Below are 15274 nucleotides of genomic sequence, written 5' to 3'. Positions count from 1 at the left end.
AAAGATGGACAGAAGGAAGTGGATGTAGAAGGAAACTCCTGGCATGTATGTGGGTTTCCCCCTGGCCCCCTTGCATTTAAAAGGAGCACTCTGTGCATTTAATAATTACAGGTGGGTCTACGAAGGACACAATTAAACTGATACTAGAAAAAAAGAAGAGAGGGAACAGTTTCCCTGAGGTCCCTGACCCATTGGGTTCATGCTGATGTGAATTTCATCTCACAGTTCATGCTTTTAACCATTAAGATTTGCTAGCACTGTCACATACAGAGAAAGCTCATTTACTCACATGCCAAATGACATTAGCCCAGAAAGACCCCGGAGACTGCTGTATATATTTTCTCCTCCAGAAAACAGATGTTCTATCTCAGTGCATCTTATTTTTCTCTAAAAACTGCAGATACATTCTGCATCATCAGATGGAGCGGACATCTGCAATACAGGGAGAATAATACTGACTAGCCAGACAACTTTGTTGTAAAGCTTATTTGGCAAGAATGCTAAGCATTTTAATGACAATATAATTTTCATTTGTCCTCAAAAGCTTTGACATGCTTGACTGCTATGCTGTTTGAAAACCTGTTGTCCTTGTGTGCCTTCAGGTCATTTCCGACTAAATGGCAACCCTATTATGGGGGTTTCTTGGCAAGATTTGTTCAGAGGAGGCTTGCCAATGCTCTCCCCTGAGGCTTGTGACTTGCCCAAGGTCACCCAATGGGTTTCATGGCCAAGCTGGGAATCATCCCTCGTCTCGTGTCACAGTCCAACACTCAAACCACTGCACCATAATGGCTCAAAGCCTACAACTATACTTTTAAAAATGCCGCTGGAGTGTTATTCCTGAGTAAATAAATGGAAGAACCGTATACACCACATTTGATTAGACCTTTATTTTTCAAAAAGAAAAGTACATAGAATGTTAAACACTTGCCCTTTCCAGCAAAAGATGAGTCATTAAGCTGACAACTTGGGGATGCAGGACACAATCTAGCAAATCATTTGTGCTAATGACTGTTTGTGGGGAATCAGCACTCAAGTCTTGATCTTTCTGATCAACAGATACTTTGGGATCACTACCTTTTCCAAATGTGTTCCCTGCATTGTGTAATCTTCCAAAGCATCCATGATTTTCACTGAAAAGGTCTTGGGAGATATGCTCAGCTGTTTCTGTTACACATGTTGCCTGAGACAGTGGTAAAACCTGCAAGAGTTTTGGTCCAAAGGGAATTTTTTCAAAGTTTTTTGTTTTGATTCCTGTTAAATGGGATTCACAGAGGTTGAATCTTAAGTCCCCTAGTTCTGCGTTTACTTGGGTTTTCCTTTTTTTACATGGATCTTGAAGAATTCCCTCAGCATCACGAGATCCACCACTTCTACTGGTCTTCTGGTGCTCTAAATATGCAGACACAGCTTCATTTAAGTACTGGAAGTTGGTTTCATGAGATGTTACTTCAACCTAAAAAGTAAATATATATATATATATATATATAAATATAAAAAGCACCTTCAGAACCTCCAAACCTGCAACTCTTAAGATCGAATTGTTAATCCCAAATTGTATGTACTGATCCATATATCCTCACTAAACTAAAATATAATTAACTGCTAATGCTGGTTTTAACTGTGACTTGAAATGGTATTTAGACTAAACTTCTAACTGTTGCCATATTAACAATTAATATTCCAGCTGGAGTCCACCACAATTAACATAGCCTTGGCTGAAGAGCGGGGTATAAATAAGGACAGGTTGCATACCTGTAACAGTGTTTCTTCGAGTGGTCATCTGTGAATACATACAAATGGGTTTGTACTGTGCCTGCGCAGTGCTGTTCGGAAAACTTCTAGAATCACTGGGCAAAGTTAACTTTGCAACTTTTTGGCGGTAGCTCCGGCCATCTCTAATAATCTCCCTGCGTTCCCACTCTTTCCCCAGTTCCAAAATTTACACCACGTGAGCGACATGAAAATGAGCCAATGAAGAGCAGGACACTGAGGGGAGGACGGGCAGGATCTGTATGTATTCGCAGATGACCACTCGAAGAAACACAATTGACACCCAAGTAAGGTTCAAATAACTGTGTTTATTAATCACAATAAAGCTTCTTTGACCCCAAAAACTGTGTCAGTTGTTTTAGTACTTAAATAAATAGCATTTTAACCTGTTTAGGTCATAAGGCACATAACAGCACATTAGGTTATGCAAGACCGGTATGTAAACCATAGAAATGCTGTAAACCAAGCCAATTCAGGCAAAAAGACATCCCTTTCAAACATGTAAACAAATGGAATGCAGTGCAATCAATGTAAGCCTGAAACCAACACTGCCCTCCCAAAGGCTGCATCCCGTTTGGCCCTGGTGTCCAGCCTATAGTGTTTGATGAAAGTCAAGGGCTGGGACCAAACAGCAGCCTTGCAGACATCCTCCAATGGGACCCCAGTCAAGAAAGCAGAGGATGTCGCTACCACCCTAGTTGCATGAGACAGAACCCTGGTCGGGAGAGGTCTGCCCAAGAGTTCATAGCAGAGGTGGCTGGTACCAGCCACCCATTTGGAAAGCCTCTGCGCAGACACAGGCAGTCCCAACTTCAGTCCCGAATAGCATTGAAAAAGTCTCTCGGAACGGCTTGAACCCACAGTTCTGTCCAAATAGAAGGCCAAAGCCCTCCAAATGTCCAAGGTGTGCAAGCAGCATTTGGCATCAGTGGTCGGGTTTGAGGCCAGGGTCGGTAGAACAATGTCTTGACACATGTGGAAGGTAGACACCAGCTTAGGCAGAAAGGTAATGTCAGTGCGGAGAACAACCTTATCCTTATGAAACCTAAGGAAAGGCTGATCCCTCCGCAATGCACAAAGTTCGCCCGCACAGTGGACAGAAGTGATGGCCACAAGGAAGGTTGTCTTCCAAGTCAAGAGTCTCAAGTCCGAAGTGGCCATGGGTTGGATTGGAGGGCAGACAGCACAGCGTCCAAACTCCAAGCAGGTGTTGGTACCAAGACCAGGGGATGAAGGTTGTTGCAACCTTTCAAGAAACTCTTCACAAGAGGGTCCCTGAAAAAAGGTCTGCCATCAAACTGAAATTGGGAACAAATGGCAGAAAGGTAGCACTTGAGAGAGGTGAGGCTCAGCCCCGCCTCCAAAAGTGCCATCACGAACTCCAACACATCTGGTGTCGTCACTTGGGATGGAGCAAGGCCTCTCGCAGGGAGGAAATCCAGGAACTTCTTCCATTTGGAAGCGTAGGGCTTCATAGTGGACGGTTTCTGGGCAGCCAAGATCACCGTCCGTACTGAGGGAGGTAGCGAGTCTAAGGCCGGAGCCTCCATGCCACCATCGGTAGGTTGATGATGTCGGGATGCCGAACACGTCCGTCCTGGAGAGTGAGGAGCTCTGGACAGAACTCGAGGTGGAGAAACTGTCTCCTGGAGAAGTGGAGCAGAAACAGGAATCACGGCTGTCTCGGTCACCAAGGGGGGATCAGGATGGCATTCAAGCGGTTCCTTGTCATCTTGGACACCACTCTGGTGATCAGTGGGAATGGAGGGAAGGCGTACAGCATCTCTCCTGACCAAGCAAAAGCAAACACATCTCTGAGGGAGTCCTCATTGCGTGCTCAGGAGCATAACTGGGGACTGTGGCTGTTGAGAGCGGTTGCGAAGAGGTTGATCTGGGGAGTTCCCCACCGACTGAAGAGGTTGTTGACTGTCTCGGGATGGAGCCTCCACTCGTGGCAGACTGAAAAAGATCTGCTGAGGTGGTCGGCTAAATGGTTCTCCTCTCCGGGCAAGTGAATTGCTTGGAGCAGAATCCCTTTCGAGATGCATCAGTTCAAGATGCGAAGCGTGGCAAGGTTCGTGTCAAAGGCTCTCAAGGCCTTTTCCAAGGCCAGCATCTCCAGGGCATTGATGTGGAGGGACTGTTCTGCGAGAGACCACTTGTCTTTGATGAAGAGATTTGACATGTGGGCGCCCCAACCTTCCATGGACGCATCAGTCGTCAGGGTGACTTGAGGCTGTAGAGGAGAAAAAGGCACGCCGACGCAGATGTTCCGGGAGTCGAGCCACCAACAGAGGGAGCAGGCGACAGGTCTTGGGACGGTGAGCCACTTGGACGGAGGGTCTGTTAGTGCATTGAAAGCCAACAGGAACCATGACTGCAGGGGCCGAAACCGCAGTCTTGCCCACGGGGTCATGAATGTCGTCGAAGCCATGTGTCCTAGGACTACCTGGACATCGCTGGCCTTCACTCACCTGTGGGTAAGGCAAGTCCTGACTGAAGAGCAGAGAGCGTGGAAACGGTCCTGAGGGAGATAAGTGACGCAGTCTTCGGAATCGAGGACAGTGCCAATGAATTTGATCTTCCTGGATGGAGAAAGATGAGACTTTTCCAAGTTTACCACGAGCCCGAGGGATGCGAGGAGGGAGAGGGCAAAGCATACATATCTCTGTAGTTATTCTACGGAGGGGTGACAAAGAGCCAGTCGTCCAGGTACGGAAAGACTCTGGAGCCTCTCTGGTGTAGGCGACGATCAGGGCCATGCACTTGGTGAAGACCCTCAGAGCCATGGAGAGACGAAAGGGAAGGACATTGTACTGATAGATGTCAGGACTGACGGCAAAGGCTAGGAATCTCCGGTGGTTCTCCCGAATCCCCACGTGGAAATAGGCATACTTCAAGTCGATCGTCGTGAACCACAGGCCCTGGTGCAACAAGGGCAGAATAGAGGCAAGAGTTACCATACGGAACTAACGGTAGACGAGGTAGGAGTTGAGAGATCTCAAGTCCAGAATGGGCCTAATACCCCCATTGACCTTGGGGACCGTGAAGTACTTGGAAAAGAAACATGTTGGGGCTTGAGAAGGGTCTACAGGCGAGATTGCGCCCTTAGACAAAAGAGTGTGTACTTCGTCGAGAAGGGTGTCTGGCGGGGGTGGTAGAAACCACAGCTCCAGTTGGAGGGAACTCTTTGAATTCGAGGGCATAGCCCCTACAGACGATGTCAAGGACCCACAAGTCGGAGGTTATGGAGGCCTAGATGTTAAAGAAGGGTCACCGGCCCTGGCCATACCATTGCCTCTGGCGCTTGCGAAACGGAGTCTGAGAAGGCGTAGACATACCATGCTTTTTGGTGGCCGCCTTCATATGGTATTGAAGTTGAGCCTCTCATCAGTCTTGCAGTTGAATAGGCCTGTGTCATCGAAGGTCATGTCTTCGATGGTGGCCTTCGCATTTGAGTTGAGATCTGATGAATGGAGCCAAGCGTGCCTTCTAAGGGCAATAGCTTCCGCCATGGAATTGGCTGAGCAGTCTGTGGAATAATGGGCTGAAGTGATGAGCCAACCCGGTACCTTGCCATGGATTTGCACAGGATACAGGCCTTGGGATTGTGAGTCTCGCTGGGGCAAAGAAGGCACAAAGAGTGGGGATCCTGCCCGGGGATCTTACCACCACAGACGTGAATGGTGCCAGAGACATCGTTAACCGAATCAATGTCCGTAAGCAAGGTTGTTGGACGCGCAGAAGAGGTCAACAGTACACAGGGGGTCAGATCAAGAGAGGTCAACACAGTCTGATGGTCAAATTCCAGTGAAAACGTAGCAGAAGCAGAAGCAAAGTTCCTAAAGCAGGTAACACGGTGGAAAGAAGGAACTGAGGAAAGAGCAGGAACGCAGGGGGTTTATAAGGGTTGGGCGGAGCTACCACCAAAAAGTTGCAAAGTTAACTTTGCCCGGTGATTCTAGAAGTTTTCTGAGCAGCACTGCGCAGGCACAGTACAACCCATTTGTATGATTTGCAGAGACCACGAAGAAGAAATAAGTTAGGCTGTAGCTGGTTGGCTTGGACTGGAATGTTAAAGTACTGATCTCTTCCCTAGAAGTTTTCCATGTGGTCCAACAACTGACAGTCTAAAAACAGCTTTTCTCTCTTTTGACTTCTGGAGGGCTATTGCCAAAGGAGACTTCATGCTTATTCATCCAGCGCAACCCTACCTCAACCTTACTTCTTCAGTGACTTCCTGTTGCTGATCTCTTGCTGCTTTCTATAAAGTCCTTAGACAAGTTCTTGGGATAGCAAATCCACTCTTGGTTTTATTGCTGCTTCTCCAAGTTGAACAGGAGCACTCCCAATCCTGGGCCCAAGTTTGGCACCATAAGAGCTCTGATTAAACTTGGAGCACCTATAGGAAGAATGGTGGCAAATTCAGGACAGGATTCACCACCCTGTGGCCATGGATTAACTAGCCATGTCTGACTATTTTCATCTTTCTCCTGGGCTCTTCTACTGCCTGATGTCCTCTTCAGTTCTTAGCGGCTCATGATCCAGCTGACTTCTCCTCCTTTCTGGCTTTGGGCACCACTTTTTAAGCATTCCAACAGCCTTCGCTCTCCAAAGCCCTAGTGTCCAGTCAGATTTGAAAGGCCCAACACTCCACGTCCCCACCTCGGGTTGGATGTTTCCCACCAGCCAGCTTTCATGGAATGCCACCAATTCACAGACTGTTTGCACCCTTTTAAGCTAAAAAATGTCTGATAACTACTCTCTGGCAGGAATAGTCAAGCTGAGTTGGAAGGAAGACAACAACCAGCTAGCCAAACTCCCAGCCATGCATAATTTCACTGGTAAAGCAACCCTGTGAAGTGTCTATCTAATTTCAGTTTAAAAACCTCAAATTCAGGGAAGTCTACCACCTTCTGAGGTATTCCACTGTTGAATAGCTCTTCCCATCAAGAGGTCGTTCTTATGTTCATTGGACTCTCCTTGTTTTTAATTTGATTATACGCTGGGCCCTTTCATACTACACAATTATAGCACTTTGATAGCCACTTTTATTGTCATGGCTGCATCCAATGGAATCCGGAGATCGTTAGTTTCATGTGGCATTTAGAATTATTCGCCCTAGTGTCTCCTGAAATTACAGCTCCCAGTATTCCACAAGATGCAACCTATGGCACTTAAAGTTGAACCAAAGTGCTATAATTTGCAGTATGAAAGGGTCCAGCACCCCCCTCTCTACAATACAGACCTCCATTAATAATACTTTTTTCTGCCTGCTCTTTGACTTGGTCAGTACCTATTTTACAACAGCTAATACAAATATATGTAATACATTCTGCTATATATCAGGGCTGTTTCTCTGCAATGCTAATCTAAGATTATGGGGAACATCACAGACTTTTCTTCTGTCAGACTAGAAATATTAAAAATTGATTTTGTAAAAACTGGAGGGATAGCAGAGCACTGTAGCATTACAAACATTTTGCCCAGGCAAGAGTGTGTAGGAACCATGGCTGAGTAATGAAAAGGAACATTTGACCTCAGTGGGGTTGAGCCAGGAATCTGATGCATCAGGGGTTTCTGCAGATTTGATTGCACATATCAGTGTTCGAGTTATTGCCTCTTCTACGCGGGCTTCATGGTCTGCATCCTATAATAAACAAATTATTCATTTGGCAATTGGAATTATGTTGAAAGAAGGGCAGGTGGCAGAGATGAAACAGAAAGAAAGAAACAGAATAGGTATGGTCCCCAAAACTGTTTTTAAGGTGTGTGGTTCAAGTATTTTCAGGAGCAGGGGAAATTACTTTTCTCATCCATTATCATTCAAACATTCTTAAATATGAACTCTTACAAGCACAGTGTCTAAACAGAAGTGCTTCCCATGTGTTCAGTGGTGCTTACTACCATGTAAGTATGCACAGGACAGACTGCAGACAGTCTTTACTATTCCTGGAAGGGCTCAACAACATCTGTCTTAGTATTTCTTAGTGCATAATAATTTAAGACAGTTTTTGATAATGCGTGAGGAATCTCAACAACATAGAAGAGCTTTTATGGTGCAATTTTGCCAGATTATTTGGGGTTGGAGGAGCCTAGAGCTATTGCCCCCTGACTTTCTTGTTCCAAAATCCATGTCAGAAGAGGTTTTTCACTCAAAACCACAAGGTTGCGAGTTCAAGACCAGCAAAAGGGCCCAAGCTTGACTCAGGCTTGCATCCTTCTGAGGTCGCTAAAATGAGTACCCAGACTGTTGGGGGCAAATCAGCTTACTTGCTAATTAACACTGAGTTTCACACAGTGGCACTTACTAAATTCTCCCTTCCTTCCACACTGAGAAACTATAATCTCTCAGAGTGGAAGGCAAGCCTCTGGAAACCCAGGAAACTTCAGGAAAGCTCCAGTTCATTGACACAAGGGAAGGAAAGTGAATTCAGCAACATTTAATGCAAATACAGATAAACAGGGTCTTTTGGGCTGTGTACAATATATCTCAGATGCACTCAAGAGGATATACGTACGCAAAGATCCAGGATGGGTACTCCATATGTATTTGTACCATTTGACTAACTTTTAATATACAGCTGTCTCAAATTCACTAAAAGAAACCAGCAACTCATGCAATCATTCTAGAGGCTTCAAAATGAATTTGTGCATTATATGAATACCAAGTCCTATAATAAATTGCTTATCCCAACTACAATAAACCCACTGAATTCAATGGGAGCCAAGCCTGCTTGTTTGTTTGCCCAATTCATATCCGCCCTTTCTCCCAGCATGGGATCTAACACAGCTTATAACAAATTGAAACAAAGTACAGCTAAAATCATATTAATAAAAAGTTTTAAAAAAAAAACAAACCAAATAAACAATTTTATTAAAAGCACAATGTTAAAGCAGCTTAAAATAGTGCTTCCTAGACTATCTGATGTGGGGGACCAGCACTATATTTGTGCCTAATTATTATTTTCTTTCCTGGAAGCTCACCAGAGACTGGCCATCAATGGCTCAGGGACCAACATATAGGGATGACCGTTTTGAGTTGTACAGATTTAAGACACATTTGAAAAAGTGAAGGGAAAAAAAGATAATAGCACAGGATACCCCATTAAAAGACCCTTCTGCTGCCTAAGTTAAGAGCCAAAGGCCTAAATTAAGAAGTCTTTGCCTGCTGAAAAAGAGCAGACCAATTGAAAGTTAACTTCCTTTGATTCAGTAGGTTTATTCTAGTTGGGACTGGAAACTGGATTTGGGCCCAAGTATTTGGAAGTGAAGCCTCTCATAAGAATATGCAATCCCCTACACCCCCGGGATTAGCATCTCTTATAATCACAGCTAGGCTTTCAGTGCATAATATGCCCATAAACGCCACATGATCAAGCAATCACATTTTACTAATTGGCAGACAATACATTGCATTAGTGCCTTGTTAATTGAGGCTTGTGATCCTTAATTTATACCACAGGGATAGCATCTAACATATAGGATCTTTAATTTAGGAAGATCAAAAAGGCATGTCCCAAATTGTGTCTCTAAATGATTTAAGCTCTGAAGACACAAAGGATATTGCTGCGAGACAGCGAACGCCTTGGGAACTATTACAAATGCAAGACTAAATTATTTTAAATTCCAGGGAGCATACTGTCATCTGACAGTATCACCAGCCTAGTCATGTATTATTGGAGCCTTAAACAGCAATTGAAGCTGGTGTATGTATGTGGAGGAAATGTTGTCTTTAACGAAGGATACCAACACACAGCTTTTAAAGATGAAACAAGAATCCAGTAATTGAGTCTTACAAGTTACAAGCTGTTGTGTCTTTCTTGGTTGCCTTTAGGCAATGAAATACCAAGACTAATTTAGGGTTTCCATCAGAACAAGATGCCCAGGCCTATTCAACTAAATTGCTTTAGATCTGGGGACTGTTCAAGGGACAAGGAGACACCAGTTTCGTGGACTAAGTTACAGGGTGAAGAGATTGAATAAGTGTGGGTCGCTTGCTCACATTTTTGAAAAGAAGTATGGAGATAAAGAAAATGCAAACTTCAGTTACTGGAACAGTCATGAAAGAGTAGCAAACTGTTAGTTTGCAGATAATGGAGGCCTGGAAAATATTCTATGAGTGAAGAACAGAGACCTCTTCTCCTGCTACATTCCTATACTGAAGACAGAAAGCAACCTGTATAACAGGAGGTGGGGAATCTTTGACACACCAAATATTTTGGTCTACAACTTCGTACCACTGTCCATGCTAGGACAGGAAGTAGTTGATTGCAGTGTTGTAAGAATGGCAAAAGTTCCCTATTCCTGCCACACAGATTTTGCAGCCTGTACTGGTCTTGGGTCAGTCTCTCTTGTCTATCAGTTCAGACTAATGCTATGCAATAAATTCCCAAATGTTTTAGATTCAGGCAATGCAGATAAACAAGTACATTTCTATACTGCTTACCAATCTACTAGGTGGTTTACAAAGTGTAAGCTAACTGCCCCCAACAAGCTGAGTACTCATTTTAGTGACCTATGGAAGGACACCAGGCTGAGTCAACCTTGAGCCCCCAACTGGTATTGAACTCACAACCTTGTGGTTTATGAGTGAGTGGCTGCAGTACAGGCATTTAACCATTGTGCCACTAGGGCTCTATTTAGTTAGTCTCCTTTATTAAGAAGTTTGGGTTCTTCAGTTCAGAAACCCTTGTAATTTGTAATAAAATTCTGAATGTAATGGGGAGGGGGGAAGTACTACTGCAGAAGGACAACTTCAAGCAAACACTTGGGCATTCACTGACAAGGTTGCTATGGAATTTCACCTAAAATGGCAATCAAAATTTAGGATCAGAGTGTCATCAGGCAGAAAAGAAATTTGCAGTCATGTTCAATGAATCCACATTTCTTCCTTCAAAGCCACTACCACTTCACAAAAGCTAAGGATTATTTCATTTTGTTCAGTCATAATGTATCATGTAGTCTTAGGACCATCTTCAGTTAATGTACATAAACTTGTGACTAAAAAGCCCATGATAACTGCTAAGTGAAATACATGTGTAGGAAAATGTCCTGTACCTGATAAACTCAATGTAAGTGGACATTTTACCAAAACTGGTATTGCCCGGAAAGGATTCCTCCTGGAGATTTTTAATATCCTTCCTCCAGACCTTTTGATATTATCACAATGTAGTTTCACAAGATGGAAACATTTCAGTTTAACTATTAACATTTTAAAATGTCAACATTTTGGCCACCTTGTCTTCAGTACATGAAAACTCACAAGCACTTCAAGGCGTTTAACCCAGAAAGTTCATTCTGTCTGATGGAATCCATGAATAACATTAATCATTTATTTTAGGATGCAAGTCCTGGAGTGGTCTCAGGGTGTTGAAAACAAATTAAAACATTATCCTCCTATTGCAAGGTCTCCAAAAATAATTAATTGTATTGGTAAGGCTAGTGAAGCTGGCATGATACACACCTATCCTATCAAACTGATAGCAGCTGGTTAGTGCTGGAAGCCAGAACTGCTTGAGTGAATAATGGAAATGTTCTTGATATTCAGTTTTAGCACCCATGTCACGCATTATTTTTTCAAGATAGATAACCCTACATCTAAAAAGTAATGTTGCTGTCATCTCAAGGGATAATAGGGTATAATCAGCTGTCGCTGCCAAGATTAGATGCAGGCACTCCTCAGGTTAAAATAATATCCACATTCAGTTTAGTAGCTGCTCAAATCTTATATTGTTTGTGAAGTTTTTAATCTCAGGGTAGAGGATGTTAGGTATGGCTAGTACAGTGGACTAGAGCATAATCTGATTTGGTTATGCTTGACTGCCATGACATGGTAATTAAAAAAAAAAGATGACAAAGGCACCTGTAACACAGGGAGATATAACCTGTGCCCCTCCGGGTGTTGCAGTGCTACAACACCATCAGCCTTAAGTCAGCATAACCAAATGATTAGAGAGAATGAGTTCAACATGATCACAGGTTGCCCACCCTACAACCAGGAGATGATATCTTTCCCACAGGGAAGGTGAAACAGTATCATTTCCCCCTAAAAAGGACATGTTGAAAGTATCTTAATTTTGCTCCTGATTATCCTCATATCTCTGCAAAGGAACTACCTCCTTGTCAAATGTGATTTCTGCTGCTATTGTGCTGTTCTACTTTAAAAGAACTGCTACAGGAAACATCAAGAGATGGATATAGATTTTCAAACATACAAGAACTGGAGTACAGAGCCAAGGGTAGAGGACTTGATGCTCTTAAGTGTTTTAGGCTATAATTCCTATAAACCCAGGCAACATGCCCAATAGCCAGGGATTATGGGAACTGTAGTCCAAAACATATGGATGACATTGGTTTGCTAAACCTCCTGGCCTAAAGTAATTTCTAGGCTTATTAAGTCTGAATAAAGACCACTCTAATCTCTCTAGAATGCAGAGCATTGATCCCTAAATTCAAGTTATTGTTAGACTAAAACTTGTAGAATCCCTGAGCACCAACCATCCTGACCAGTTTTAGGATTTGAAGAATAACAGTGCCTGGGGATCCACAACTGAGAACCACTGATTTAAACTCAGGGAGCGGACTGCGGACAACTGTGCAGAACCGAGGGCTAATTTTTCACCCTCAACCCCTCCAACACCCCCACCTCAGTGTGCCAAAATACCTTATTTTCCCTCCATGTTTCCTCAAAATAGATACTGGAAGTTATGTCACATCATTTCTTGTCACCATTTGAAAGGAGAAATGGCAGGGAAAGAATGTATTTGAGAGAGGGCGGGAATACTGAGAAAGTATTGGCAGTTGGATGGGTTGTCGTTGTTATGTTGATGCTGTTTTTTGCATATGTACATGCATTGTGGCACATTGGTCACAAAATTTGGTTGATTTTTGCCTAATAGCTTCACTGCAGCTCTTGTAAAAAAAACGTTTGGAAGCTTCAGGTGGCTTTTGGGGACCAGTGGGGGTCTTTAGAGGCTATAAAGTGTGGCCCAGGAGCTTCATGTGGCCTGTGTGCCACATGTTCCCTGTCCCTCATATACATGATCATGATCACATGGAGGAAGAGGGCAGAGCTTCACTTGTTGTCCCATGCTTCAGTCCATTGGTTGGGGATAGAAAGGTCTGAAGAAGTCCTCCAAGCCACATAGTACATGCTGGTTGGGCAAGTCTGAAAGTTGTGGTAGGAAAAAAGAGATCTTTCCAAGCTCTGTATAAGTAGCAAGAATTAGAGAGAAGTAAGAAGAAATTACCAGTTCAATCCAAGAATTTACACTAACAGTGATGGGGTCAATGCATTCTACATAATGCCACCAGTGCCTGGGAACAAACAGGACCTGAAAGGAGAGAGAAGATTACCCACAGAAATTAAAACATTGCTGAAATCTTCCCCCAAAATCCTTTTTCTCAATTATAACATTTTCCTTAAATTTAAAGAATATGTTGTTGGAGACTACAACTTAAACACTTTCTAAACTATTAACATTGTTCCCTTTTGCAGCTGAAGCATGCAAAGAATCTGTTGGTGTTGTTTTACAATTATATTATTTAACACTTCTGCTCCTCTCTTTCATTCAAATGAGTATGCAGAAGAGTTTGCAAAAGAAAAGGCAATACTATATGTAACATTAAAAAACTCAAATGAATTCATTGTGAAGTCGAAGGCTTTCACGGCTGGAATCCATAGTTTTCTGTGGATTTTTGGGCTATGTGGCCATATTCTAGAATAATTTATTCCTGACATTTTGCCTGCATCTGTGGCTGGCATCTTGCCATGGAGGCATGGAGTGGGGTATATATACTGTGTGACTCTAGGTTGGGAGGGAGTGATTTACATGTCAAGCTGTGTGTTGGTCTGTTGTTGAATGGAAAGGCCTCAAGGAGGGAGGTTATGTGAGGAGGATTTATGTCTATTAGTGATCCAATCTGCTGGGAAACCTGCTGACCCTGGGTGATGCTTATTTGCATGTGCTGAGTCTCTCAACCAAGGGTCATACAGTATATATACCCCACACACCTGCGTGCCACCATTCTCTGAAGATGCTAGCCACAGATGCAGGAAAACGTCAGGCATAAATTCTTCTAGAAAAACAGCCACATAGCCTGAAAAACCCACAAAAAACTATCAAATTAATTCAGCAACCATTAAGAGCAACATTAATTATATTAATTACCAAATGAAACAGAGGTTAACAAGAGATAATATTACAGAGCTAACTGACAAATAACACAAACCAGCAAGACTTGATGGTATTTATACAGAGTTCTTAAAGACCTGAAATGTGAAATGATTGCTCATCTAACAGTAATAGGCAACTTGCCACTTTATAGAATGAAAGTTGGTATTTTTTAGGTTTCTGGCAACAAGATACTTTCAAAATAGCACCCTTCTGTAACTCTAGAAGCAGCCCTGCTCACATCACCACTCTTCTTTACAACCTAGCATCCACAGCTCTGTGCTGATTATGGCCATTGATTGGCCACAGCTCAGACTTTACATTACTTTACTTTGTGCCTACCTGACATTCGCTCCCTATCTCCTTGTCTGGTCTCAATTCCCTTTGGTTTCCATGTCTTTCTCACGCCTATCCTCTCCCCTCCTGACCCCTGTAGTACTGGTGCAAACTGGCAAATTAAATGTCTACATCTTTGACTAAGAGATTGCTTCGTTCTATTAGCAAACTGCCTTGACTTGTTGAGTATTAGATAAAATTTTTGGCTTGTCATGGATGCTGACAGCAAAATAAGGATACCTCCTCAAACCAGGTGAGGCTATTTGTCCATTGTGCCCTGTACTGTCTGTTGTAACTGACAATTGCTCTCCAGCACCTCCAGCAAAGACCTTTTTGGACTCGAACTCCCAGTGTGGGGCAATCAACATGGACTACAACTCCCAGAACCCCCAAGCCGACAAAGTTGGTGCTGACTGTGGGATTCCAGGATTCTGAGTCCAAAATAACATTTCCAAACTTTGGGTGTCAGCCATCATCTATTACCTGGTCTCCCCATTTACACTGCAGACATCATAGATTAAATGTGGAACCATCTGCTGACATTTTTCTCAAGTCTTATTCAGAGCCTGGAAACTTAACTGTTTTGTACTGTAGTTCACAGGCCTTCTGCCCCCACCTTGGCCAAAGGCCATGCTGGCTATGGGATTCTGGTAGCTTAAGTCCAAAGAAGTATTTTTTCCAAATGTGCTGTTATCTTCAAATAGTGACCCTCACCCAGGATCTGACAAAGCCAAAACTGGAGTCTCATGGGACATGTTGGTGGTTGAAGTGCTTTATAAGCATCCATCTCATCTCCAAGAAGCACATTATTCCAGTCATGGTGTAATGTTGTAGATTGTTTCAAAACAAACACCCAACATTAGCACTATTATGTTCATTCTCCAAAGTATTTTTCAAGTATTCAAACAGTTGTAGAAGCTCCACGGAGCACACAGGAATACAAAGGAGCAAAATTAAGGCATGATTTGATTGGACTGATCAATGTATAG

At 43.2% G+C, this 15274-nt stretch overlaps 1 protein-coding gene across 4 annotated transcripts in view; it reads right to left on the bottom strand.

Moving 5' to 3' along the window:
• Positions 1 to 888: 888 nt before the first annotated feature.
• Positions 889 to 15274, bottom strand: part of HSPBAP1 (HSPB1 associated protein 1) — an 87562-nt gene continuing 73176 nt past the window's right edge. For 3 of the 4 annotated variants that reach the window (XM_089523338.1, XM_089523339.1, XM_089523341.1), the window contains exons 6-8: positions 13026 to 13109; positions 7313 to 7423; positions 889 to 1456 (exon numbers count right to left, since the gene is read on the bottom strand). In XM_089523338.1, coding sequence (XP_089379464.1) covers positions 920 to 1456; positions 7313 to 7423; positions 13026 to 13109 — 732 coding nt within the window. In that variant the 3' untranslated portion in view covers positions 889 to 919. The remainder of the gene's footprint in view (positions 1457 to 7312; positions 7424 to 13025; positions 13110 to 15274) is intronic. The other variant, XM_089523340.1, reaches the window with a different exon arrangement.

The sequence above is a fragment of the Sceloporus occidentalis genome, unplaced genomic scaffold (assembly GCF_023333645.1).
Source record: "Sceloporus occidentalis isolate IW3139 unplaced genomic scaffold, rSceOcc1.0.p SCAF_4, whole genome shotgun sequence".
Taxonomy (NCBI): domain Eukaryota; kingdom Metazoa; phylum Chordata; class Lepidosauria; order Squamata; family Phrynosomatidae; genus Sceloporus; species Sceloporus occidentalis.
This window is presented reverse-complemented; position numbering and strand designations above follow the sequence as displayed.